The sequence below is a fragment of the Aquila chrysaetos genome, unplaced genomic scaffold, assembly GCF_900496995.4.
Source record: "Aquila chrysaetos chrysaetos unplaced genomic scaffold, bAquChr1.4, whole genome shotgun sequence".
Lineage (NCBI taxonomy): Eukaryota > Metazoa > Chordata > Aves > Accipitriformes > Accipitridae > Aquila > Aquila chrysaetos.
This window is the reverse complement of record NW_024470383.1, coordinates 175,667-201,862: the sequence shown is the minus strand read 5'-3', so window position 1 is coordinate 201,862 and position 26,196 is coordinate 175,667. Positions and strand designations below refer to the sequence as shown.

Below are 26,196 nucleotides of genomic sequence, written 5' to 3'. Positions count from 1 at the left end.
TGCCTGTGTAAAAGGCGATTTTAAACCATACTGAGCAATTGTAACCTTTTTTTATGATTTTCCAATCAAATGGAACCCATTGATTAGGTCCACCCCCAGCTCCAGCAATAACCAGAAACGCTGTGGGAGCTGCTATGATTTCTCCCTCAATTAAGGCATCGTGAATAATTCCTCACTATCTATTCCGGGGGTCCGTTGTTTCTGGAAAGGTGGGGATCGGTTCCCTGGGACAAGGAAGGGGCAGAGGTAGGTGGGGGGGGAAAGGGGTGCATCAAAGGATACGGCTGGCGGTTTTTCTCGCTTCACAGCAGCTTCCAGTTGTGCCAGCTTTTCTATTACTGACTGCAACTGCTGCGAAATGAGCTCTGGCCCCTCTTCCTGATTCTGTAGGGTTTCCTTTAAACGTACGGTTAGGGAGGTTTGGGAACTGTCAGATGGCTGATTAATATCGGTAGTCCCAGGGAGTGGAGCAGAAGTCAAGGGCACAGGAGCAGGCAGACAAGCTCTGGGACAGCCAAAAGTCTCTCTCGCTGTATTATGTTTTTCTCCCTGCGTTTCCCCTTCGCATGCGGTTGGAGAGAGAGCAGCAAAAGCAGACGCAGACGCTTTACGATCTGCTTTCATTTCTTGCAGAGTTGTCTTAATTTATTTCCATAAAGTTGCAAGACCTTTAACTTCTTTAGACCCGTCACTAATTTCATCCCATAGGGAGGTTCCGATAGCTTCCCAGGTACTAAGCTCAAAAGCTGTACCCACACTAATTAAAAGGTTTCTGTCCTTGCTTCATTGTAAAAGCCGCTTTAAACAAGCTTCATCATATTTTATGCCTCTCTTAGAGAGAATATGTTGAAGGAGATTTAGGATCGCTTCTTGCTCTTTGTCCAACCCCATCTCCTTCTCCGACCGCTCACCTGATTAGGGCGAGATTCCCTTTTTCTATTCACTTGCGCGCGCTTCCTTGTCTTCCCCAGCTCAGCTGGTCATCCTGCCGGGGCAGCAGGAATAATTTCGGCCGGCCTCTCCGCTCCCTCTCTCCGTCGGCTCCCGTCGAAAAATTCAACACCGATCCGAGGGTCCCTTGTTCGGGCACCAATTGCGGAGGCTCAGGACATCACACACAGACCAATGTGATCAGGTGAAGCCCGTTAAAATTTGACCAGAAAATATATTCTCCAATAACGCCTGACTAAACAGAGCAGACAGTCCATTAGCCATTACTGTTTTCTGTTCTTCTTTTATTAAATCCCAGTTGAAAGGTTGCCACACGTTTGGGGCATTCTGCCTGACTGTAACTGGAAAAGCCACAGGATTTAGACCTTCAGTTAATATTTTATCATTTATGTCCTTCCATCACTTTTTTATAGCTTCTCCTGGGGATGTATCTGCCTCATAGGGAGGTGCAGAGGGGATAGGTCTCTGCTCGAGAGACAGGTTACTTAAAAGTTGATTGTTGCCTTCATTAATGACATCTCCCTCGGTGTTTAATTGCTCATCACTGTCTGAATTATTTACCACCTCGCCACACACACTTTTCTCTTTTTCCGGGGTATTTTCAATTGAAATTTTTACAGCAGCAGCCACCTCCTTTTCTGCCTTAAGGGCTTTCAATGTTTCCAGCATCAGTCGCCACGTAGCGGAGATTTTCTGAGCCTTCACGTCCCCACGCGATACAAAGTCCCAAATTACTTTTCCCATTTCTTCCCAATTTTTAATTTCAAAAACTTCTATATTCGAAGTGGGGGCACCATGGTCCTTAAGCCATTTCAGCATCATACGTAAAGTATTTGAATCATATTTAACTCCTCTCACGGAGAAGATATGCGAAAGCATTTGTACAATTGCCCCTTCTTCCACAGACATCTGGGCACCCATTTTAATCCTTCTAGCTGCTCACCTTACTTCCAAATGAGCAGGTGATTTTGCCCTCCCGGGAGAAAGTTGTCCGCTCAGTCCAGCTGGCTAGACGACCGTTCGGCTAGAGTCTCCTCCGGACGCACTTCCAGCAATTCCAGCGTTTTCTCGGCCCGCTATCACATCGGGGTCACCATTTGAGGAGATTGAAGTAGACGGACACCTGTAATCTTGAGAGCAGACAACAGACGACACTTTATTGCTAAAACACACACATACTTATAGTCACATAGTCTGCAAAGTCACTGTACACGCGCACAAGCACAAAATATGATTGGTTATATCAACACTGTACACGCGCATAAACATAAGATATAATTGGTTATACTAACTCTGTACATGCGCATAAACATAGGACATAATTGGTTATACCAATTAAAACACGCGAAACTTGTCTCAGTCTAATTGGTCAAGATAAACTTCCAAATTGAGGTTCTTTGTGCCAAGTTCCCTTTATTGTGGAATGCGCACCTGTGTTCTTCTAATTGGCATCTTTCTTTTTTTGTCTTCTTGTTTATTCTGTTCAAGGTCTTCTAAAGGCCTCTGGAATGCTCTTGCGACCGATGTTAGCTAAACGTGTCCACACCCCAAAACCTCAGTGCTGCTCATCACAGCACTTTTTCCTCAAAGCACCTTTTCTCCTTTTTCCACGTCCCAGCCTGCATTCACTCTGAGTTATTGCTTTTCAAAACCTCCCACGACAGCGTATTTTCCGACGTTGTTTTTACAAACTGGTTTTCTAATTTCTTTTGGGTTTTGACCTTTCCATGGATGCCACCTCTTCCCAAAGCCCATGGCAACACATGAACAGATTCAGGTCTGACTCAGGGAAGCAAAAGTGGTCCTGCAGGAGCTATTTGTAGAACATTCACATTTACAAAAAAACCCTCAAAAAAAACCCTGACCTAGAACCCACTATAAGCAAAATAGAAAAACCTGCAGATGCTGTTGCCAACAAGCCCTTGAAGTCACCAAGAGCTGCAGCTCCTGTAACAAAGAACTTCCATGTAAAACTACATATACAAGCCTGACATCAGATGAACAGCTAATGTTCCTGTTTAATATCAGCACTGTAAATACAATACGGTGAAATAGGACAGAAGTGAAGAAAATAAGAATGATACGACTAACAACACTAAAATGACAATAATACTAATAAAAGGATTGGAATATACAAGTGATGCACAATGCAATTGCTCACCACCCGCCGACAGATGCCCAGTTAGTTCCTGAGCAGCGAGAAAATTAACTCTATCCCAGCCGCACCCAGTGTTATAGACGCTTGTGACAAATTGGAGGAGCCAATCTGTATTAAATAAAAATTGAATTTATTAGCAAGCGATAAGAGAGCAAAACAGCGCTGGGCGGCCGGGGAGACAGTGCTCCGCCAAAAGCTCGCAACTTTATGTTATAGTTACATTCCTTATATACAGTTCATGCACCTCTTTCTTGTAAGTCTCCGCCTTGTCCTGCTCCTTCTTCCTTCACTGGTGCAGGTTTGTTACTAGGCAGATTCGGTCGATCTTCTCAAGGATGAGTGTCCTTTGATGTAGAATGTCTTTTGATGTGGAAAAGTACAGTCTTGCCAGAATTAATCCCCTTATCTGGTAAATTTGTAGCTGTTGTCTTTTCCCTCCTTATCTAGTAAGTTATAGCCGTTGCCCTCTTCCCGTGACCTTTACGCACCATTTAAGCAAGTCTTGTTATTTACACAAGGCATCTGCTAAATCTCAATATGTCTCTTCCCCCTCCCCTATTTCATGAACAACGTTAACCCATTCATTACACCCAGGACACCCCTTCATCTGGTATACATGCGTGGCAGGAAGAAAAACCTGACTTCTGCCTTCAAAAAACCAGAACTTGCTTTATTTTTGCAAGCCAGCCTTGAATTTATTGGCTTCTGCCAGCCGTTCTTCACCCAGACCGCCTGCCCAGGCAGCCCTGAGCGGGCACGGTTAAGGACGAGCCAGCTTCCTTGAGGACAAGGCGAGAACAGCCCCCCCGGCCCCGCAGGACCCCCTCCGCCCCGCAGCGAGGGACCGACCCCGGGCAGGACCGACCCCGGTCCCCACCTGCGCTACGGCCGGTCCCGAGCTCCGGTGCAGCGAAACTACGCTACATGGAGCACCGCGACGGGTGGGGCACACGGAGGGGTTTACAAAACAGGCGGACACGGTGCTCTCTGCGATTGGCTGTCTGCCCCGCCACTCCTGGGCTTTGCGCGCTGATTGGTGACCGCGGAGGGCGGGCCGCCTCCCGGTTCTCCTCAGAGCGTTGCGGGGCGTGTGATGGCGGCGGGAGCGGCTGGAGCCTTCCTCGGGCGGAGCTCGGGACCGGCCGGAGCGCAGGTGGGGAGCGGGGTCGGTCCTGCCCGGGGTCGGTCCCTCGGTGCGGGGCGGAGGGGGTCCTGCGGGGCTGTTCTCGCCTTGTCCGCCCGTCGGCTTCCCAGGAGGGGAAGGTCATGCCCAGTATAGAAACTGGGCGGAGTGGGGAGCAGGGGGGATCGCCGCTCGGGGACTAACTGGGCGTCGATCGGCGGGTGGTGAGAAATTGCACTGTGCGTCACTTGTATGTTCCAGTCCTTTTATTATTACTATTGTCATTTCACTAGCGTTATCGTTTTTATTAGTTTCTTCTTTCTGTTCTATTAAACTGTTCTCATCTCGACCCACGAGTTTTACTTCTTTTCCCGATTCTCTCCCCCATCCCACTGGGCAGAAGTGAGTGAGCGGCTGCGTGGTGCTTAATTGCTGGCTGGGGTTAAACCACGACCCCCCCCCCCCCCCGGGGTCTCATTCCGGGAAGGGACTGAGGGGCAGCGGAGCAGACGGATGCGGATGCTCGTGGCCCGGTGCTCGAAGGAGCATTGCCAAGGCGGAGGGGAAGCGCAGTGGTGGGAGTCTCGGGATAAAAAGGAAAAAAAGAAGCAGGGGGATGAGAAAGAAACCCCAAACCCCCAGCAAGGGAGCTCGCCGCCAGGCAGTGCCCGGCCCGGAGCTCACGGAGGGCCCGTTTTGCCGAGCAGAGGAGGGGGCCGGGGGCACAGCTGCAGGTCTAAGGGGCAGCTGCCACCTCCAAGGTGATGGGGGAGATGGAGGAGCCTCTCCCTGTCGCAGAAACCCCCCCAAAAGGGGGTTTCCCCAGCTGAGAGCGAGCTGCAAAGCTCGGTGGGACTGCCCCGTGGGCTGGCGCTGCCTCCCGTCCCTGCTGCGTGGACCCAGCTGCCTGAACTGGGCGCCTCGAGGATGGCTGGACTGGGAGCACTGGGAAGGGGCTGTCTGCAGCAGCCCTGATGCCCACCCTTCACGTTGCCACGCTGTCGTTGCTCTGGCAGGGGGTGCAGTGAGGTTTCTTCGCCCACTATCCAGGTTGAGTTTGTCCCTATTGCCGCTTCTGGGGCTCCTGCAGCAGCACCTTCGGGGGGGGGAATCAGTATTTGGGGGGCCCTCAGAGCCCCCATCCACAGCTTTGCACAAGCAAACACACCCCTGCGTAGACGCATGTGCATCCCCGAGCTGCTGCTCCTGCCTGCAGCACCTCCTCTCGCCAGCTCACTTTGCTGAAAACAGAATGTTGCTGGAAAGAACTGCCGTAGGGGAGAGAAACCACCATCTTCCATCAGGTCCTAACCATCACCTCTGCTGTTCCCCAGCGCTGCTTGCTCCTACCTGTCCTTTTCTTTGCAATTATGATGGAGGGGAGGAAAAATCTGGCATGTCGAGCCCAGAAATAGTTCTGTCTGCTGCATTTGTTACCCAGCGCTGGCTGTGATAGAGGGCAGCAGCCTTGGCCCTGTGTTTGTTTTGGGTTTTATTTTAAACATTTGAAAAACTCGGTTCCTTTTATAGAGCAAGTACGGAAGAGGCCCTGGCCAGGGAGCTGGCAAGTGTTTCTCTGTGGGAAAGGCTGATGGGATTAGTCACTGTGCTGGTTTCAGCTGGGATAGAGTTAATTTTCCTTCTAGTAGCTGGTATAGCCATTATGTTTTGGGTTCAGTATGAGAAGAATGTTGATAACACACTGATGTTTTCTGTTGTTGCTGGGTAATGTTTAGAGCAAGACAGGGATTTTTCAGCTTCTCCTGCCCAGCCAGCAAGAAGGCTGGAGGGGCACAAGAAGTTGGGAGTGGACACAGCTGGGACAGCTGAGCCAAACTGGCCAAAGGGGTATTCCATGCCGTGTGAAGTCATGCCCAGTATATAAACTGGGCAGAGTGGGGCTGGGAGGGATTGCTGCTTAGGAACTCACAGGGTGTTGGTTGGTGGGTGGTGAGCAATTGCATTGTGCATCACTTGTTTTGTGTATTCCAGTCCTTTTATTATTATTGTCATTGTATTATTGTTATTATTGTCATTATTATTTTCTTCCTTTCTGTCCTATTAAACTGTTCTGATCTCAACCCACTAGTTTTACTTTTTTTCCCTGATTCTCTCCCCCATCCCACTAGGTATTGGGGTGGTGTGGAATGAGTGAGCAGCTGCGCGGTGCTTATTTACCGCCTGGGGTTAAACAGCAACAGTCAGCTCTAAACCAGCCATGTCACTCTGGCAGGTGAAGATGCTGATGGTGGGCACTGTCAGCAGATGCACTTGGGAGTTTTTGACCTGATGCCATCCCTGTCACCCAGCCTCCCCTGGGTTTTTGTTTTTCTTGATGGAATTTACTGAAGCAGCTGGTTTAATCCAAGAAGGAATGTGAGTGGATGGGACTCATTTAAGGATGGTACAAAAAGCTGGGAGAGAGGGAAGGAGGGGGAAAAAGCTCAAGGGGGGGAGATGTGTCTCTGCCTCCATCCCCGCTTTTGCCACCTAGGTTGGTGGGCACAGAGGTACAAGGGCTGGAGCAGCTCCCACCTCCCTGGCACCCTTATGGGTGCTGGAGGGGTTAGAGGAAGGTCAGCAGTGGTAAATACTGCAATAATTAAGTTGCCTTTGAGCTGGTTTGTTTTGATGGTGCTGGGGGTGGACTGTTTGCTCTGGTTTTTATTTTCATGCATGACTGTTCCAAGGCAACTGTGAAGGCTCACCTGCTGATCTGCCCTTGCTGAGTGTTTATTTCTTTATTTTTTTGGCTGGAGAGTGTATAGAAAGCTTTGTGTCCCCTCTGTATTTCTCTGTAGGAGACAAGACACAGGGAGCTCTCAAGAGATTCTCAGCCCATCCCCACCCCGAGGACCCCCTGTGTGGGGCAATCCTCGGATGCCAACCTGCCTCCACCCACTGCCAGGGCAATGCCGCGTCTCAGCGTGGGCTGAAAAGCCTTGAGCCGGTCGGTAACGGAGCCGGGAGAGCTGAAATCGGTGGGCTCCCAGGCGCTTGCACCCACCACCTTTCCCTTGGACCAAGCGGTGAGTTATGTGGGGTAAAAGCCCCGAGGAAAGGGGGTAGGAGAGCGTTGCGTGGTGGGAGGTTTGGGCTGGACCTGGGTGAAGCAAGTTTAGACTTGAGCCTGCTTCTCAATTCTAGAGATTGTTGTAGCATATCCAGGGGAGAGTGGAATTGCTCACCAGGGAAACTGTCCATTAAGTTGCTGAAATAATTTGTTACTGCTGCTCAAGCTCGTGTTTTTATCTGGTCCCATCCCTTGGTGTGGTCCATTACGTCATGGAAAATCTGAGTGAGCTTTTGCAGGTCCCTAATGATCACGCTAGCTGTGAAAACGGAGCAGAGAAACCACCATTGATGCTGTACCCCAAAAACATCCAACCTGGGGGTGTCTTGGAAGCCTCAGGGTTGCAGCTTTGCTTTTTTGTGATTCTGCAAGTCCTGGCAGAGCCTGGCTGGGGTTTGGGATGCAGCCACTCCCCCATGTCCCCATCTGGCTTTGGTGGGTGTAGGAGGGTGTAAGGTTAACTCAAAAAAAAAAAAATAAAAAAAATACAGGAACTCTGGTAGGGCGGTTCCTAGGGCAACAGTACTGGTCAGAAGAAGGAGTGATTTACCATGGAAAGGGTGGGTTTCAGGAGCTGCTTGGTATCGGATATTATTAGATGCCTCTGTTTCCAGTACTGCACGTAGGCGATAAATTTGGGGTTCAGGAGCAGAGAGTATCCCTGCATGTGTTTAAATCCCTCACCTGGATGGAGGCTGTGGGCATGGGGAGGGGGGAAATCTGCAGATTTTCTTCTGCCACGGAGAAAAAAATGCGCAGTGGAAGTTGGTTGCTTAGCAGGAACTTACCTGTCCTCTCCCAGCAGCTCCTGGAAGCTGGAAACCCCAAGTTCAGCAGCAGCTTCCCCTCGAGTGTGGACTTAGGAAGCAGGCGTAGAAAAGTCCATTTTCCTTCAGGCATGCAGACGGTGAGTTGGGAGCCTGCAGAGACGAGCGCTGGGGCTGCCTCACAAAGCCCTGCAGAAGGGAACTTCCTACCTTCGTTTGGGGGCAAGTGGTTTTTTTTCCACCCTCTAGCATCTTCCCCTTCGGCACTCTGCTCCCTTCTCCCCTGGGACTCCCACTCCAGCTCAGCCCAGGCTGTGGGTCCCACGTTGGGGTCCTGGTGACCCCAGGGTGTCTCCTTGCAGTGACACCTCGCTGTGTGCCCTGTTGCGTAGGGTCTGCCTGCAAATAAAAGGTGGGTTTTTTTTCTTTTTTTGCAGCAGTATTTGGGTCTTGTCAGGGCATGAGGGATTCAGTCCTGTTTGCTGCGTGAATTCCTCGCTCCTTGGGTGCTAGACAAAAGCGCCTTTGATTTATTTCAAGCACGTGCTGCTTGCAAAGGCATTACTTCTCCAGGCAGCAATGTTTCCCCCTACCAAGGCCATGAACTAGAACAATGTTCGCCTGTAGTATTTTTGATATGCTTTTTGGGACACAAAAATCCTTTATTTCCCACAAGCCCAGTGTATTCGGGAGTATTTTCTGATGATCAAGTTTCTCTGTTGTTCCCCACTTGGTGTCTTTTTTTTTCCTCTTCCTCCATCACCTGCTGTTTTACTCCAGAATGCACCAAGCTGCAGCCTGGGGCAGGAGTAATTTGGTTTTGCATGTTGGGGACAGTAGCAAAATGCTCCATCAGTTAAACGCTATTCAAAATCAAGTGTTTGGGCAGAAAAAAAATTTCCTTTTGATTCTTATTTTGCAAACACACAAAGGTTGTGCCTCTCTGGAAAATTGCTGCAAATTGAGGAAGGTTCAAAGTGCAGGTACTGGTAATGTAATTTGTATTTACAGTGCTGATATTAAACAGGAACACCAGCTGTGCATCTGATGTCAGGGTTGTATATATAGTTTTACTAAATACGGAAATTCTTTGTTGCAGCAGCTGCAGCTCTTGGTGACTTCAAGGGCTTGTTGGCAACAGCATCTGCAGGTTTTTCTATTTTGCATTAGTGGGTTCTTGGTCTGGTTTTTCTGAGGTTTTTCTTGTAAATGTGAATGTTCTACAAATAGCTCCTGCAGGACCGCTTTTGCTTCTCCGAGTCAGACCTGAATCTGTTCATGCGTTGCCATGGGCTTTGAGAAAAGGCAGCATCGATGGAAAGGTCAAAACCCAAAAGAAATAGAAAACCAGTTTGTAAGAACAACGTAGGAAAATATGCTGTTGTGGGAGGTTTTGAGAAGCAATAACTCAGAGTGAATGCAGGCTGGGATCTGGAAAAAGGAGTGTATTGGCTTTGCATGGCAAGGTTTTGGTAGCGGGGGTGGCTTCTGCAAGAAGCTGCTGGAAGCTTCCCCTGGGTCCGACAGAGCCAAGACCAGCCGGCTCTAAGACGGACCTGCTGCCAGCCAAGGCCGAGCCCATCAGCGATAGTGGTAACGCCTCTGTGATAACATTTTTAAGAAGGAAAAACGTTGCTGAGACAGACAGAAACGGCAGCCAGAGAGAGAGTGAGAACATGTAAGAGAAACAACCCAGGTCAGTGAAGAAGGAGGGGGAGGAGATGCTCCAGGTGCTGGAGCAGAGATTCCCCTGCAGCCCGTGGTGATGAAGACCATGGTGAGGCAGGCTGTCCCCCTGCAGCCCAGGGAGGTCCACGGTGGAGCAGATCTCCACCTGCAGCCCGTGGAGGACCCCACGCCGGAGCAGGTGGGTTCCCGAAGGAGGCTGTGACCCCGTGGGAACCCCGCGCTGGAGCAGGCTCCTGGCAGGACCTGCGGATCTGTGGAGAGAGGAGCCCACGGAGGAAGTTTTCTGGCAGGACTTGTGACCCCGTGGGGGACCCACGCTGGAGCAGGGTGCTCCTGAAGGACTGCACGGCGTGGAAAGGACCCACGCTGGAGCAGTTCGTGGAGGACTGTCTCCCGTGGGAGGGACCCCATGCTGGAGCAGGGGAAGAGTGTGATGAGTCCTGCCCCTGAAGAAGATGAAGCGGCAGAAATAAGATGTGATGAACTGACCATCAACCCCATTCCCCGTCCCCCTGCACCGCTGGGGGTGGTTGGTAGAGAATCCGGGAGTGAAGTTGTGCCTGGGAAGAAGAGAGGCGGGGAGGGAAGGTGTTCTGAGATTTGGTTTTATTTCTCATTACCCTACTCTGGTTGATTTGTAATAAATTGAGTTAATTTTCCCCAAGCTGAGTCTGTTTTGTCCGTGATGGTAACTGGTGAGTGATCTCTCCTGTCCTTATCTTGACCCACCAGCCCTTTGTTATATTTTCTCTCCCCTGTCCAGCTGAGGAGGGGGAGTGATAGAATGGCTTTGGTGGGCACCTGGTGTCCAGCCAGGGTCAACCCACCACAAGGAGAAAAGGTGCTTTGAGGAAAAAAAGAGGTTTAGAAAAAAGTGCTGTGATGAGCAGCACTGAGGTTTTGGGGAGATTGTGAGCTTTTTGGCTTTTTATTTTAGTGACTGGAGGAGCATTCTCCCGGGACGGAGAAGGACCTGGCAGGTCCCTGGTGCCGTGCTGCAGTCTCGAGGTGTTCTCGACCCTGCTCGCCTTGTTGCTGGTGGAGTTGAGGGACGTGCTTGTCCCCGGAGGGTCCTGCTGTCCCCTCGGTGGCACCAGGATGGCGGATGCTCTTCAGGATGCAGGTACATCAGCACCATCCCCTTTCCTAGAGGCTTTAAGAGCAAATGGTGGGGAGATGGAGGAGTGGTTCTGGCTTTGGGCTGGGGGACGTGGCTCAGATGGGTTTGAAGGGCCACCCAGCACCCTGGGGGCTGACCTGAGGGTCCTGGAGCGGAGACTGGAGCTGAAAACACCTTGGAGTTGAAGAAGTGGGGCAGTAATTGAGACGACACCTGTCCAGGGCAATCAGAGCTGGCAGAAGCCAATAAAATGAAGGCTGGCTTGGAAAAACAAAGCAAATCCTGTTTTTTGAAGGCAGAAATCATGTTTCCCTTCCTGCCATGCATGTAAACCAGATGAAGGGGTGTCCTGGTTTCAGCTGGGATAGAGTTAATTTTCTTCCTAGTAGCTGGTATGTTTGGGTTCACTGTAAGAAGTATGTCGATAACACACTTCCGCTTTTGCGAAGTAATGTTTAGATAAAATCAAGGATTTTTCAGCTTCTCCTGCCCAGCCAGCAGGAAGGCTGGAGATGCACAAGCAGTTGGGAGGGGACACAGCCAGGACAGCTGAGCCAAACTGGCCACAGGGGCATTCCATAGCATGTGATGTCATGCCCAGTATAGAAACTGGGGGGAGTTGGCCTGGGGGGATTGCTGCTTGGGAACTAATGGGGCATTGGTCAGAGGGTGGTGAGTAATTGTGCTGTGCATCACTTATCTATTCCAGTCCTTCTACTATTATTGTAATTTTGTTATTGTTATTATTATAACTATTTTCTTCCTTTCTGGCCTATTTAACTGTTCTTATCTCAACCCACAAGTTTTACTTTTTATTTCCCCGATTCTCTCCCACATCCCACTGTCGGGGGTGGGGGGTGGGGGGCGGGGGGAATGAGTGAGCAGGTGCGTGGTGCTTATTTACCAGCTGGGATTAAACCACGACAAGGGGGAATGCTGCTTTGACTGTCCTGGGAGAAAAGTATCCAGGGTCAGGCTTGTCCTACTGAAGAACTTCACAGCATTAGCAGTAACTCACTTCATTTGCACAGGCTTCTTGCTTTTTGCACAGGCGAAGAGTCGACTGCTGCAATGATGCCATCGCAGCAGAGAGCGGAGGAAGGGACCAGTAAGCACCAGTCTTGTTTTGAGGACGTTGTTTCGGAGGTCGTGGCCGTGCTTAGCATGATGTGGGCAGCTAAAAGGTAGTTAAAATAGCTGGAGTGAGGAGGATGCAAGAAAGGTAAAGCTGTTTCCAAGCTGCAGGAGGCACAGGGCAGCCCAAGCTGTGGGTCCTGGGGATGGTGCCTGTCTCTCCTGGTTGACGGGGTATGGAGAGGATGCATTGAGGTCAGGGAGCCCTAAAAATCCTTGGAGGCTGATGAAAGCACTGGGATGCACCCCCTGACCTGAGCCTGCACCTCACTGTGGCCCCCCACATGCTTTGTGGCTGTATCTAAAGGTGTTGAAGGCACCCGTGGGGGGAATACAAGAGCTGCAGGGAGCTTGGGGTGCTCTTTGTGCCGTGGGTTTGCCGGCTGTGCCTCTTCCACGCAGTTTGTCCCCAGGTTTTAGCCTCAAGTGCATTAAAGACAAAAAGGTCCCCATCGGGGTCACCGTGGTCATAGCAGCATTGCTTCTCACCATAATCGCGCTGGCAGGTAAGTGTCTGGAGGTGGAGGTGCCCACCACCAAAGTCCTCTCCTCCCCTGGAGAAAACCCAGTGGTGTAAGTCACCAGGATGTGTTCTGCTTATTTCTAGCTAAGAAATGCCCGTCCTGTCCATCCTGTTCCTCTCCTGTCCTTCCCAGCTGCCTGGAAAATGGGATCGGGTACAGGGAGAAGTGCTTTTACTTTGTGGAGGACGAAACGGACTGGAACAGGAGTCAGATCTTTTGCCGTTCTCTCAGAGCCCATTTGGCCATCATTGACACCCAGGAGGAGCTGGTAAATGGGAAATCCCTGAGGCAGTGGTGTGTCGGTGGCTTTTGGGAAGCAGATTTGGGATTCCCCTGGAGGACGTAGCGTGAATGCTTGCTTTTTCCCCCCCCTCTAGCATTTTCTCTTGCGCTATGGGAGTTCCTTGCACTACTGGATCGGTCTCCACAGGGAAGGCTCTGGACCTTGGAAATGGTCCAACGGGTCTCTCTTCAGCAACAGGTACATCCTCTCTTCTTCTGGAGAACATAACCATGGCCTGCGCTGAGATGGGTCAGGGATGGAATGCAAGAAGACACACACACACACGCACGCGCGCACACACACACACACACACACAATTTTAATGAGGGCATCCCTGGATCAACCCCCCTTGGGACCAAGCAACTGAAAGTATTCCCTCCTTTGGGGACTGGGAGGCAGTTTTTGTTCTGCATGGGGCAGGTTGTTTGCTGGGGAAGGGTGGTCCCTGCTCCTTGCAGCGCTGTTAGCCTGTATGGGAGGTGCTCAGCCGCTGACCTGCAGCTGACAGCAACCCCTTGGCTTCCCTTTGAGTTTTCCTTCTGCTGTTTGGTGCAGGTTCGAGGTCCGGGGCAAGGGCCAATGTGCCTATATCAATGCTGACGGGATCAGCAGCGACTGGTGCTCCCAGCTGAAATACTCTGTCTGCAGCCACCCGCAAAAGCACCCCAGTGGGATTCAGAAGGATTCAGAAATCCTTCTGAATTTCACCTGAAATTTCCCTGTCGGCAGAGAAGATCAACCACAAGCTGCTATTAACCCTACACAACATGGTAGTGAGCGTCTCGCAACAGCACAGATTTGATTTAATTTTAGCTTACAGAAGCAGAAACTCCTCATGACGATGACACAGAGCCGTGACCAAAGGATCCTTACTTTAGTCTGACCACTAGAGTCTTTCCAGTTTTGCAGACTTGGGAATATCCAAGAGGCTTGGAAAACTCTCTGCTTTGCTGGCAGGTGCCGTGCTGCAAAGCTCAGTCCTGCTGGTTTTGGTGTATTTGTTCTTTGGTGGATTTGGAGGAGCTGGAGGTGAGGGGCAGAAATGCAAAGTGGAGAAACGAAACAGAATTGCTTCCGAGTCCTGCTCTGGGATGTGTTTTGGCATCCCGGCGAGATGCCCGGTACCAAGTCTGTCTCCGTTGTTCCTCATGTTGTTTCCTCTGGCTTAAATCTCGGTGGCCTCTTTCTGGCAAATCCAGTGGAACAAAGTGCTGCAGATGTGGGAGTGCAGCTGATTCTTCCAAATCGCGATACAAGCGTCTGCCTTCATGGGACCCTGCACCGGGAACCTCAAAAGCACCGTGCTGGCAATCAGCCTGGCGTCCTGCGCTTGGGCACTGTGTTTCCAGTGACAGTATTTATCTCATTGGGGTGTTTTTTCCCCCCCAAAACCCGAACCAGGTCAGCAGTTGTCCACTCAGCTGTGAGCACGGGAAGGTACCAGCCTCTTGTTTTTCCAGCTGTGTTGGGGGAGTCTGTGCTCCCCCAAAAACTTGTTTCTCCTCCCCACACCCCCATTTGTGTATTACTTGTCTAATAAATATTAGCTCTATCAGAATCTTTTTTCCATCTACTGGGGTCACTGTGGCTACCACAGCACCCCCGTGTGAAAAATACTACCACTGGGGCAATCTTCCCGCTTTTTAATGGGTTGAAATTTCCCTGCCTTTGCACTTTGCATTTGGGTGTAAAATAGCAATAACGGTTTAATCGCTTTTTCCTTTCTTCTCCTTCTTCAGCAGCTGGGCTGCAGAGACCAGACCTGCATCACTCTGGTTTAATTTGCTCCCGTGAGCCTTGCTGCTGGCTCCAGAGGGATTTTTGGAGTAGCCAGGTCTGTGGTGAGCATCAGGCTGGGAAATATTTCCCCTGTACATGGTTCTTGCAACCTGCTCATGAACCGGAGCGGGACAGTACTCACAAGGCTTCCTGTAAAGGGGATCCATCCTTCCACGTCCAATTTTTCCCTCTCATCTGGTTGACGCTCAGCCCCAGCCAAGCTCTGGAGGTGTTTCCGATCATGTCCCTGACAAAAGCCTGGGAGAGGAGGGATGGAGACCTGATCCTACCCGTGGGGGTCTGGTCTGGGATGAGCTTGGCACATCCCAGCTGCAGACTGGGGGGGCTGGAGAGGTCGGTGGGTTCTTTGGAAGAGGTGGAAGAGTGTTCTGGACATGATGGGCAGGGGAACAGTGTTTTTTGGGGTGATAGAGGAGCCTGGAAGCTCATGTATGGGGTGGCATGTTTTTGCCCTTCTCCTTTCATCTCCTCTCAGCTCATGTTTCTGGGGTTTTTCCCTGAAATCCTGCCTGGCAGCGTGGGCTTGGATGCTTTGCAAGCCAGGAAGGACAGTCTGGGGGCTGTGTGGCTTTTTGTGGAAAGCAAAGCTTAAAAAAGCCAAAGGCGGCGCAACGCTCGAGCCTTTCCCCCGCAGTTAGTTACCTTCTCCTCCACGCTCTTCAGCATGACCAGCTGAGATTGCTGGTTTGAACAGTTCTCTGCCGCCACCTCCCAGGCTCCGGTTTTTGTGGAAACCCAGTAGCACTTGGCTGCGAATGGCTGCCAGCCGGCGGGACACAGCCGGCAAACCGAGGTGTCTGCAGCAGAGGATGAGTGTGAGTGGTCCCTGGCCCCACGGGTGCCACGGGGCAAGGGGCTTTTGCAACCCCCCCTGGGACACTGGAGGCTTTTCCTGTTGTTTGAGCCCCTCCAGGTGCCTTTTTTGGGAAAAGTGGGTTGTGCCCATGCTGGAAAAATCTCCCCTGGTATGGGGGGAAAGCAAGAGGAGCAACGGAGGAAGGTGCTGAGGGCATGGGGTGGTGCAGGGAGAGGGTGATGTGGATGGTGACAGCAGTTGGGAGGACGGGGGGGGGGGGGGGGGTCTTGGGGTGCTTTCCCAATGTTCCTGGCCTTGTTGTCCCCCTTCCACGTGGAAAGGGGACAACAACCCTCCGGCATCCCCAACGAGATGGGGTCTCCACCCACAGCCCCGAAGCTGTGGGTGATGCTTGAGCCGTGGTACCTGTTGCATGGCGGCTTCCTTGCTCACACAGCCGTTGTCTCAGCTGCCGCCTGAAGTACCTCAGGGGGCATTCGCACTCCGAGATGTTCCATCGGCTGGTATTGGTCGGGCAAGTTTCCCAGGAGTATGAGCCCTGGCTCAGGATGGGGCCATTTCCACCTGAAATGACGATGGGTTTGACCTGCAGCTTGGTGCTGCTGCATTGAGACCAGAGGATGCGACTGCTGGGGCGCAGCCCCTGCGCAAAGCAGCCCTTGGGCATGGAGCAGAGTGCTGCCTGGGGACAGGACTCTCTGGGGGGGGGACCCCTGGGGTCTTTGCAACCACCATCAGTGTAGAGAAAGGGACCTGTATCAGAACAGGCTCCAAAAACACTTAAATCAGCCTGTGTGTGTCCACTGGGGACATGCCGGCAGCTTTCCCCCTCCTGCCCAGTGGGGATAGCCGCTGCCAGGGGCAGAAATTGCCCAGGAGCTGCTCCCTGCTAGAAATAAGGACAAAATCTGCTCCAGCCCAGGCTGGGGCTGGGATGTGATAGATTTGGGGAGATTTTTCACCATTTTGGATGACAGACCCTGCCACTCACCGTGTTGCTGCAGCAGCCACAGCACAACGCCTGCCAGGACTGCGGTCCCGACCCATCCAGCTCCCAGCAGCACCCAGTACCACCAAGGACCTGCAAAAGGACCCATACTGGGAGTGAGGGAGGAAGCAGCTCTTCCGTGGTCTTTGCCCTGTTTTTAACACCCTTTGTTTCAGCAGGCAGGTACCTCCATGTCGCTCTGCTTAGTGAGAAAATCTTGCAAGTGTCTGTGGGAGCAACAGAGCTGAGAAAACCCACAAGCTGCCTTGCTTGCTTGACGGGGGATATCACAGCAAGCAAGCCTGCAAAGCCTCGGAGCTGGGAGCTCAGCTCCTCTCCTCCCCGTGCTGCACCCAGAGGTGCCCTGGGGAAGGGAAGGACCCAAAGCAAAGTCCTTGGGATGCCTGAAGTGATGGGGAGAGGTTGCCGGTTGCTGCATGGCTCCTGCTCAGCCTTGCTGAGCTAAAAAAAAAAAAAAAAAAAAAAAAAAAAAGATGAGCACATGAAGGCCTGTGTGGAGGGGTAGGGGTGTCCTTGGGGCTTGGCCATATTTTCCCCCCCTTTCCAAGCAAATCAGGCTATGGGAGAGAAACCGGCTTGTGCCATCGCTCTGCCCCAGGCTGGAGATAGGTAGCGAACCTGCTCGAGAGCAAAGCATGGGGTTTTGGCCACCATCAGCTCGGGAAACAGATGGAAAGGCCATGGGAAATCCTTGCTTTCCTGCAGGGTAGGGGTCCAGTAGCATTGGGGATATCAGCTCCTCCAAACCCCCTCTGTCACCGAGGAGAAATTCCGTGAGGTCAGGAGGAGCCCAGCACCCGCTGTGCAATGGCACTGAGCAAATTCACTTACCGGGAAGTTTCCTGCAGCCGCCGGGAGCTGAGCGCGGTGGCACATCTGGCTTGGCGTAGACAGTGGTCAATGCCATGGCCGGTCCCTGTCCTTGCAGCATTAAGGTGGTTTTTTTTTCCACCCCCGGAGCAAAAGCAAGCTGAGAGACTGGCAGTGGCGGTGGTTTTTGTGTCTGGAGTCACAGCTAAATACCCACCCTCGCAGTTGTGCCCCAGCTGTCTTGTCTCTCCTCACTCTGCTCTTCCACCTGCTGTGGAAGCCCACAAAGAACTGTTTCTGAAAGCAAAGCTGCTTTTTTTAAGGTGTGGAGCAGCTTGGGGTGAGAAAGGAAGGTGCCGGAAGGTCATCTTCTATTGGGGAACGCAGCCTCCTCCTCCTGGCGCCGGAGTAGTGCTGTTGCTAGCCTGGACTAATATATATATATAAATATATATTTTTTCCTTTCCAACCTGCTTTTAAGCAGAGCAAAGAGCAAAAGGATATGATATGCTTGCAATCTGCAGGGCGCTGGTTAATTTTGGGGGTGTTTTCTAGAAGCACTTTGGGTCTTAATGCTGCTCCCATCCTGCTGCAGAGAGGTGAGAAAAATGGAGCTGGTGATGCGGGACACACTAAACCTGTTGCATTCAGCTACAAAAATCACAACTGGCCTGTTTGGTATTTCTAGAGGCAAATTTGCAGGAGATCCACGTGGATTTGTGCTCCTGCGAATGCTCAAAATGCAACATTAAAAACCCCCTCTGGCAAAGGGGGTGGCAAAAACACCAGAGATGCTCCCCCAAAAAACAAAGCACAAGGTATAACATACTTTCCTAAGCAGGATTTTGCTTTCAGGGTGGGATCGGGCTTGTTAAGAGTTGGATCTCTTGGTTGATCCCCTGCTTTAGTTGCTTATGGAGGGAGGCATCATCCCCCTGGAGCTGCCCACATTTTTCTGCTTTCAGCATAAACCCCCAAATCCAAAGGAAATGAAGCCAAGCTGGGGATGTAGACAGCTGCTGGAAACTGCTCAAAACAGGTAAATGCAGAGCTGGGATAACCCATGTTTCGATAAGTCTCGGAAAGACAGCGATTTCTCCGGAATCCCCTTTCTAACCCCAAAGTCTCCAGGAGAAGCTGTTGCATTCGAGCAGTCAACCTTGAGGTGGGGGCACAACCCAAGTGACATGCCAAGGGCCGGGTAAATCCAGTGGGATTTAGGTGACTCCTTTCTGTAGCACAAGCTGGTGAGAAAAAACCACTCAAATTCCCCCTTAACAAAGGAACCTCTGATCCCATGTCTGTTTTTAGGTTTACTAGAGGCTGAGTGCTGAAATCTGATTATTTTTATTGCAATTATTTTCTTGGCTAGAGAGCAACCGGTCGCCAGGAAATTGGGGTGATGCCCTTTCAGGGCCTCCTGCTGTTTGATGGCTAATTAATAAGATTAATGACTGTGGGATGTTTCAAGAGCTCTCCCACACCTTGGGCTCAAAGCATTGGACCTCTTCAAGTGCAAAAAAGGAGCAAAAAAAGGGAACAGGAAGCATCTTCCCACAGCGATGGGTAGATAAGAGCAATGGGAGTCCAGACAGAGAGCACGGGGAACCCAGGTAATAATTTGGGGAGAAACGGCTCCAAAACCCGTATTTTTTTAACTATTACGAGTAGTTCTTGCTCAGTGTTTAAGGTTGCAGATGATGGTCTGGGCAAACCAACAAGCCGCGGGGGTTTCGGTGCCCTCTGCACGTCTCCCTCCATCCTTGGTGGCTTCTTCATCCAGAGTCGTCCCCAGGAGGAGGTTGGGACTGGTGGCAGGTGCCACCCGGGGTCTTTTCCAGCTTGTCACCACGCCAAAACATGTGCTGGGGAGGAGACGAGAGGGACGATGGGTCTGTCTCTGCTCACCCCGATGTGTCCCCGTGTCCCTCCTCACCTGGGGTATGGGGGGGACCGGCCATGCCGCTGCAAACCCACCTGCAGCCCCAGTTTTATGGCATCCCCCCTCTTCACTGGGCAAACCCCTCCAGCCTCGAAGGCATGCTGGGGATGCTGATCACTATTCCCTCTTCTATATGCTGATCCCCAGATTAATTTTGCTGGATCAGCATGTTTCCCCTCCCTTTTCCCCCTGAGGGGATTGGAGGGGAAATAAAACCTCGAGGTGGGTAAATTAATTGCCTTCAAGCGTTTTGGTGTTGTGGGGAAAACTAATGAAGTTGGACCCGATTTGGGGGTTTTATCACCCACCTCTCCCAAGATGAGAGCCAGGAAGCAGAGCACGACGCCAGCAGCAGCAATCTGGATGATGCTGAGGATGCTCGGCCACTCCGCTGCCAGCATTTCTGCAAACGGGGGGAGAGGTATAAAGGATGGGTTAAAAGATGGGGATTTCCGTAGTGAAACAGGACTTTATGGCAGGGTCTGCCTTGCTGTTGTCTCGTCTCATCTCTAACTTTGTTTTTGTGGGTTGTAGCGCTGCAAAAATACTCCCTGTTGCCATAAAGGGTCAACGGTTTGGTGCTTTCTGCACGTCCGTGATGAGATGTAGCCACTCAACACTTCTTTTTTTTTAAAAAAAAAAAAAAAAACTATGAAAAACAGAAACCCCAAATACCCAGCTTTCCCTGGCCGCAGTTCACGATGCGTTTGGGTTCTTAAATTGCTTGTTTTCTCTTGCTTGCTCTGAAAAACAACCCCAGGGCAAATTTCTTCTGCCGAAGCTCCACATTTCCATTCTGCAGTGGAATTAAAACCAAGCTAGGGCAAAATTTACTTCCTTTTTGTTTTTCGCCTAGCAGGCATTTCTGCTGTTTTATTTTTGCTCCTTCTCATCCCACAGTTTAGCACTTTTCTTCCCTATTCCTGCATTTTCCTCTCCTGTTAGTGCCAGCTTCTCCCCTTCGCTCCATCCTTTCCCCACCTCTAAAGGCGTTTAAATGTGCAATTCTTTCCCCTTCCCTCAGTTACCTCTGCTCACGGACAGGTTGACACCCACGCAAGCCAACCCGTCCGGGGCTCGCACCGTCACCAGGTAGGTCCCTGCATCCTCATCCCGCACATCCCTGAGGGCCAGGGTGCCGTTCGGTCGGACGCCCGCCCGCTGCCTGTACGACCTGTCCACCTCCTGGGAGACGGTGCAGCTCTGCTCCCACCAGTTCCAGGCTTTCCCCGTGCAACCATCCAGGGTGTAGGTGAGGATGCGACGGTTCTTGGGGCTGCTGATGAGCTCCCAGGTGATGTGGATGAAGTCCCAGCCCGAGCTGGGGGTCCGCAGGGAGAAGGAGAGCAGCGCTGTCTGGTTGAGGTGGGCATGGGCCGGGTTGCTGGAGAGGAATAACGGGGAGAAGGTACCTGCGCGTGGAAAGGAGAGACTGTTTGCGAGGAGGGATTTGCAAAGAGCTTTTAAAGACCTGGATGCAAGTGCAGGAATGGGGCAAGGATGAGGCGATGCTTCAACCCAAGTATCACCCCGTCTCACAGCACGTTGCAGATGCTTCACGCCAAGCATTGTCCTATCTCATCCCATCCCATCCCACAGCATGTTGCAGATAAGGGCTCTGTAAATCAGCGGAGTCTTTGTTTTAATAGGACTAGCTGTCTTTCTTTTAAATTAACATTATTTTTTGCATTTTGGGCAGGCTCAGCAAGTATTTGCTCCCTAGAAAACCCCTTTCCTGGGCTTTCCGAACCTGCCATTTGCTCCTTGCCCCTCTCCACCTCTTGGGATTTGGTGGACCCCCCCCAAAGCCATCATTACCTTGCAAAATCAGAGTGATCTGCATGGTGCGTGCCACATCCAGACCCTGCACTGTCAACTGGTAAACCCCAGCGTCATCTGGCTGGGCGTCCTGGAGCACCAGCGAGGTGTTGTAGCTGATATTTGCCCTTGAACTGTAGAAATCGCCCACCTCCATCCTCTGTTGGCACTGTTGCCCGGACGGTGCGAGGGTCTGGTTGCACCTTTCCATCGTGTAAATCAAAACTGGGCGATCCCCCGTCAGAAAGCTCCACTTGATATGGTAGAAGTCCCAGGTAGGGTTGAGGAGCTGGAGGGAGACGGGTAAGATGGCTTTCTCCCCCCGGGAAACCCAAACCGGGTTCTGCAGCGGGGCTACGGAGATGGTGGTGACAGCACCTGCAGTGGGGAGGGATGAGAAAGGAGATCATGGGCGAGAACTTCCCATCGATGCCTTCAAGTTATTGCCAAAATCTGGATTTAGGGCCCAAAATCTGGGGGAATATTTCCCACCCAGGTCAGCTCATGCCTCTCTGCTCACTTAGATGGGCAAGGCGTTGGATGCACAAGGTGGGACTGAGCAATATTTACATTTTCCAGGTGTCCCCTCCAATTGCTTTCTCCTCCATTAGTCCCAAGGGATCTTTTGGGCAGTGCCAAACTAGCCTCCTTTCTGAGGATGAACTGAATAAATGACCCTTGCTGGACACTATGGATTTATCAGAGGAAATTCAGGTTTCTTTGAGATATTTAAGCTCACATTGGCTGTGTGAGGCTGCTTTTGCATCCTCGCCACCTCAAACATTGCACTGGAGCAAAGAGGATGGCAGAGCAAAGGGATGGAGAGGAGAAAAGTCTCCTTTCTGGTGAAGAGGACAAAAGAATTGATGGACTCAATGACTGGGAGAAGGTTTTCATGGAGAAGGGGTTGCACGAGTCTCCATGGCTGGCGGCGAAGAAAGGGCTGGAGAAATGCTCTGCCCAGAGTGATGCTCTTTGAGGAGAAGACGGTGAAAACCTTCCAAGCTCTCCCTCCTCCAGCTTTGGTGCCACCCCAGCCTGGTCTCTGAAATTCCTTCACTCACCCATGAACGCCAAGAAGATGACGGCTCCCCTCATTGCGGCATGGTCCCGGTGCCGAGCAGCAGCAGGTCGCCAGCTCATCCCCCTCGCTGGCTTTTGAGGAAGACCTAAATGTTGTCTTTGAACCTCCTCGTGCCCTTTTTGAGCTGGGGAGGGGGGAAAACAAACTAAACAAACAAACACAAAGCCCCATGCTGGTTTCCGTCCCCAGCAGCATCTTGCTCACCTCCCGCTCCGCGAGGTGGCAAAGGATGTGGCTTTTTGCAGCATCCACTCACAGGATGGGTTTTGGTCAAAATTACCAGTTGTGCCCCTACCGAGAAATTCTTGTCCACTGCCAGAAAGCCCAAAATGTGGGGCACAGCAGAAAGGGCATCTCCGGTGTGAGATCGCTTTGTCCTTCACCTATGTTTTATGTCTGTATGGCTGCAGGAGTGCAAGTTTTGGGGGTGCTTTTGGGAGGGGCTTGGTACTTCCAATTCCCACTTTTTGGCATTGCTTGTGACTCTTCAAGCGAGCTGTGAGATTTTTTGCAAGAAATAGCAAGGGAAAAGAAAAAAAGCAACCAGAAATGCTCTTCCTCCTTTGCTCAGGCTGGGATGAGGCAACCTCATTGTCAACTTGGCTGGAAGATAGTGATGGAGTTGCTGCTCTTCCTGTTTTTATTAGGAAAAAGGGAAATAATGCACCCTGTAGAAGTATTTAAGAAATAGAGTTTATTGTCAGACCAATAGATGCTTTATCTTGAAACACAACAACTGCTTCTTAATGCTCCTGTTACAGAAATAATCCAAATCACCTGATTCTGTTGAGGCTTATCCATAATACAGGCAATCCAAAGATAGCCCTTTGCTTGGATATTAAGCTCTTTGCCACCCAATGTGGTGGCACAGTGAGGTTTTCAGCATCCCGTATCCCGTGGAAAAATACGATACTGGTAGTGGAAGTTTGCTGGGAGTTACTGTTAAATATTTCAACTCTGCTATTTGCTAACTTATGGCACTTCCTCGTTTTTACTGGTGCAGAGGGTTGGTTAACCATAATTTTAGTTTTAGCTATTGCACAAATCTTTGGAAAACAGAAACAACTTCCTTTTTTACTGCTGCAGAGGGTTGGTATCCTGGTTTCAGCTGGGATAGAATACGATATTGGTGGTGGAAGTTTACTAGGAATTTTGCCAGAAATTGCTGTTAAATCTTTCAACTCTCCTATTTGCTAACTGGTTACAGCTCTTCCTCTTTTTTAGTGGAACAGAGGGTTGGTTAACCATAATTACGGGTTTTAGCCATTGCACAAAATTTCGCAAGACAGAAACGGGAAGATCGCATTATCTATTATATAGGACAAGGTCAGGGGAGAGCTAGTTATCCTTTGTCCTGGTTTTGGCTGGGATAGAGTTAATTGTCTTCCTAGTAGCTGGTATAGTGCTATGTTTTGGGTTCAGTCTGAGAAGAATGTTGATAACACACTGATGTTTTCTGTTGTTGCTGAGTAATGTTTAGAGCAAGACAGGGATTTTTCAGCTTCTCCTGCCCAGCCAGCAAGAAGGCTGGAGGGGCACAAGAAGCTGGGAGGAGACACAGCTGGGACAGCTGAGCCAAACTGGCCAAAGGGATATTCCATGCCGTGTGCTGTCATTCCCAGTATGTAAACTGGGTGGAGTTGGCCTGGGGGGGCGGATTGCCGCTCAGGGACTATACTGGGCATTGGTTGGCGAGTGGTGAGCGACTGCATTGTGCATCACTTGTTTTGTATATTCCAATTCTTTTATTATTATTATTGGCATTTTATTATAGTTATTACTATTATTTTCTTCCTTTCTGTCCTATTAAACTGTTCTTATCCTGAGTTTTACTTTTTTTCCCCTGATTCTCTCCCCCATCCCACGGTTGGGCAGGGAGTGAGTGAGCGGCCACGTGGTGCTTAGGTGCTGGCTGGGGTTAAACCATGACATCCTTTCAGAGCTTTTTCATCCACCGCTGATGTTTTGGCCATAGCAAATGGGCTGAGCCATGAGGCTGTAAGGTGCCTGAGCAAGCTTTTAATTGGCAAGGTTAGGTGTGAGTGGTACCACCCATCATCCAGTGCTTTCCAGGGGTGGTGGGGTCCTGTGGTGCTTTATAGCTAGTTCTGCAGGTTTCTGCTCCTTTTTATTTTATTTTAAAACAGGGATAAAATTTTAAAGGGTGGGTGCTAGCAGAGAAGGGTGACTGATCAAGCCACCTAGGAAACTCAACTCCATCCAAGCTGTTGTTTCTTTTCTCCTCTTTTCTACCAAGGAGCAAGGGATTGAGGATTTTCCAGGTTTTTCCATGCGGGTTTTCCACTGGCTTGACTCGAAAAAAAGGTGTCTCCATGCGCTGCCCCCCCCCCCCCCCCATGCTTCCCGTGTCACTTTACATCTCAATGGCTTCCCTCTCCCAGATCCACTTGAATTCTGCCTGGCAGGTCTCTGGGTTGGTGTGGTTGGCTTTCACCAGCCCACAGCTCTCCGAGTCCATGTTGCCTGAGACTTTGAACCTGATGGAGAGACAGGAGACAAAGCAGCTCCCACAGAAATGCTCCCTCCCATCTCCCAAAGCCCCCCCAGGGTGCTCCGTCTGCATCTGAGCATCTCTTTGGGCAACACTCACATCAGCTGGTCCAAGGGAGCCCTGTCCACCCATGTCCGGTTGTGAGCACTGACAGATAAGTGCAGCCCAATCCAGATGTGGTTGGTTCCCTCCGCGAGGCAAACCAGCCAATTTTTGGTATGATGGGGCAGCAAAAGGCTGTGTGAGAAAACCAAGCCCCCACGATTAGTGGGAGGTTCCCCCCTCTGGTCCTTACCATGGATGCTCAGAAAAATCACAGCTGAGACCAGGAGGAGGCTCAGCAGCAGCAGCAGCATGGCTGCTTTGTAACAGCATCGATGGCGGGATGTGCCTGGGGAAAAAAACCTTTTGGAAGGCTTTATGGAGAAATTAGCAGTGCTGAGCAATGGAAGAACCAGTCGCAGGCATCGGTGTTGCAGCGCTGGCTATCCCCGGGTGCATAGTGCTTATTTGGCTGGTGCAAGGTTAAATCTAACCCCAGCTGGGCAGGCAAAAATAATACAATAACAAGAGTTGTTCTGTCCTGAGCATTGGCAAAAAAAGGAGCAGAAAGAAAGGAGTAAGAGTTGCTAAGAAATGACATTTCTTTGTGTTGGTTTCCAGGGTAGGCAAGAGGCAATGCCGGACTGGCCATCATTTAGGGAGATGAACCTGGAGGTGCCCAGAGGCTGAAGCATGAAACTGATGGACAAAATGCCCCCCAAGCCCCTCGCTGAAATTTCTCATGGCTTTTTTCACCGCTGCAGCAATGCTGAGGGAAAGCCCAGTGGAAGGAAAGACAAAGTGAATTGCAAAAATTGCTACTGCCCGTGGTTTCTTCTCATGGCCATGCCGGCCGAGAAGATCCCCAGTGCCTGGATCCATCGGCTTGGGCATCAGGGTGGGGTCCTTCACCTTCAATTTGGTCATGATGATGTAACCTCCATCATCCTCCATCGCTGGTGTCAAGGGTGCGCTAAGTGAGCGTGCATGAAGAAGGAGGGAAGCTATTATGGGCAGAGGCGGTGTGGTTAGGTGAAGCTGGTGGAGGAAACCCTCACCACTCCTCCGGTTGCACCAGCATAACCCTCTGCAAGGTGCAAGTCTCCGATGAGTGGTGGGCATGGACCTTGGGGTGCTGGGGGCAGCTTGCAACACCTTTCCTTGGGAGGCTGCTGAGGTCTCAGGCTCTGCCTTGCCAAGAAAAGCTTGGAGACCCACCACTGGGAAACAGGAGGAAGCTCAAGATGGGAAAACACTGGATGCTAAAGAAGAAAGCGCCAGCAACCATGATGATTTGGGAGCACTCATCCTCCTGTTGCAAATACTTTGATAAAGATTTGATTAAAACAAAATTGTGAGATAGGAGTGTGAAGTTTGCAACGTAGTTATAGAGACTTAGGAACATTACGAAATGTGCTCAGCATAATCATAAGAATACAAGTATTGTTGACAGTCAGTTAACCATAGAATTCTAACCCAGATTGGTTATAGTGGTTTGTTTTAAGAAATCGTTACGGACCTTAGTTCTGTTGCTTAGAAA

At 50.9% G+C, this 26,196-nt stretch overlaps 3 protein-coding genes across 16 annotated transcripts in view; 1 reads left to right on the top strand and 2 right to left on the bottom strand.

Annotated features, from left to right (window-relative positions):
* The window catches only part of LOC115337909 (C-type lectin domain family 2 member A-like), a 46,174-nt gene extending 31,794 nt beyond the window's left edge, over positions 1–14,380 (top strand). Inside the window, exons 1-8 of one of the 2 annotated variants that reach the window (XM_030006346.2) lie at positions 4,099–4,262; positions 7,034–7,261; positions 10,699–10,884; positions 11,933–11,989; positions 12,429–12,521; positions 12,623–12,807; positions 12,917–13,020; positions 13,378–14,380. In XM_030006346.2, coding sequence (XP_029862206.1) covers positions 10,860–10,884; positions 11,933–11,989; positions 12,429–12,521; positions 12,623–12,807; positions 12,917–13,020; positions 13,378–13,534 — 621 coding nt within the window. In that variant the 5' untranslated portion in view covers positions 4,099–4,262; positions 7,034–7,261; positions 10,699–10,859 and the 3' untranslated portion in view covers positions 13,535–14,380. Of the gene's footprint in view, positions 1–4,098; positions 4,263–7,033; positions 7,262–10,698; positions 10,885–11,932; positions 11,990–12,428; positions 12,522–12,622; positions 12,808–12,916; positions 13,021–13,377 lie in introns of those variants that run through there. The other variant, XM_041121788.1, reaches the window with a different exon arrangement.
* LOC115337914 (killer cell lectin-like receptor subfamily F member 1) lies at positions 14,374–17,675 on the bottom strand. The gene is made up of 5 exons (XM_030006353.2): positions 17,280–17,675; positions 16,431–16,520; positions 15,845–16,003; positions 15,265–15,419; positions 14,374–14,859 (listed from the first exon to the last, which is right to left on the bottom strand). The coding sequence occupies exons 1-5, from the start codon at positions 17,377–17,379 to the stop codon at positions 14,740–14,742; spliced, it is 624 nt and encodes a 207-aa protein (XP_029862213.1). The 5' UTR covers positions 17,380–17,675; the 3' UTR covers positions 14,374–14,739.
* A 621-nt stretch (positions 17,676–18,296) lies between these two features.
* Positions 18,297–25,963, bottom strand: LOC115337911. Of its 13 annotated transcripts, XM_041121793.1 has the most exons (8): positions 24,714–25,963; positions 24,318–24,600; positions 22,307–22,736; positions 22,083–22,226; positions 21,170–21,396; positions 20,229–20,612; positions 19,509–19,603; positions 18,297–19,123 (listed from the first exon to the last, which is right to left on the bottom strand). In XM_041121793.1, exons 3-8 carry the CDS (start codon positions 22,348–22,350, stop codon positions 19,034–19,036), a joined length of 984 nt encoding a protein of 327 aa, XP_040977727.1. In that variant the 5' UTR covers positions 22,351–22,736; positions 24,318–24,600; positions 24,714–25,963; the 3' UTR covers positions 18,297–19,033. The 13 variants fall into 13 exon arrangements, with proteins under 13 accessions (XP_040977727.1, XP_040977726.1, XP_040977728.1 ...); XM_041121792.1 differs by having other exon boundaries at positions 24,318–25,963; XM_041121794.1 differs by having other exon boundaries at positions 24,481–25,963.
* Between the last annotated feature and the right edge of the window lie 233 nt (positions 25,964–26,196).

Excerpts from the sequence above, each read along its gene's own strand:
- LOC115337911 (XM_041121790.1), bottom strand. The coding sequence starts at position 22,297 with ATGCTGCTGGGGACGGAAACCAGCATGGGGCTTTGTGTTTGTTTGTTT. Across the intron at positions 21,397-22,082 it reads CATCTTCTTGGCGTTCATGG|GTGCTGTCACCACCATCTCC; the intron begins GTGAGTGAAGGA and ends TCCCCACTGCAG. Across the intron at positions 19,604-20,228 it reads CAACCTGTCCGTGAGCAGAG|AAATGCTGGCAGCGGAGTGG; the intron begins GTAACTGAGGGA and ends CCCCGTTTGCAG.
- LOC115337914 (XM_030006353.2), bottom strand. The coding sequence starts at position 17,379 with ATGCTGCAAGGACAGGGACCGGCCATGGCATTGACCACTGTCTACGCC. Across the intron at positions 16,521-17,279 it reads CGGCTGCAGGAAACTTCCCG|GTCCTTGGTGGTACTGGGTG; the intron begins GTAAGTGAATTT and ends GTCCTTTTGCAG. Across the intron at positions 14,860-15,264 it reads TGAAGAGCGTGGAGGAGAAG|GCTTTTGTCAGGGACATGAT; the intron begins GTAACTAACTGC and ends CTCCTCTCCCAG.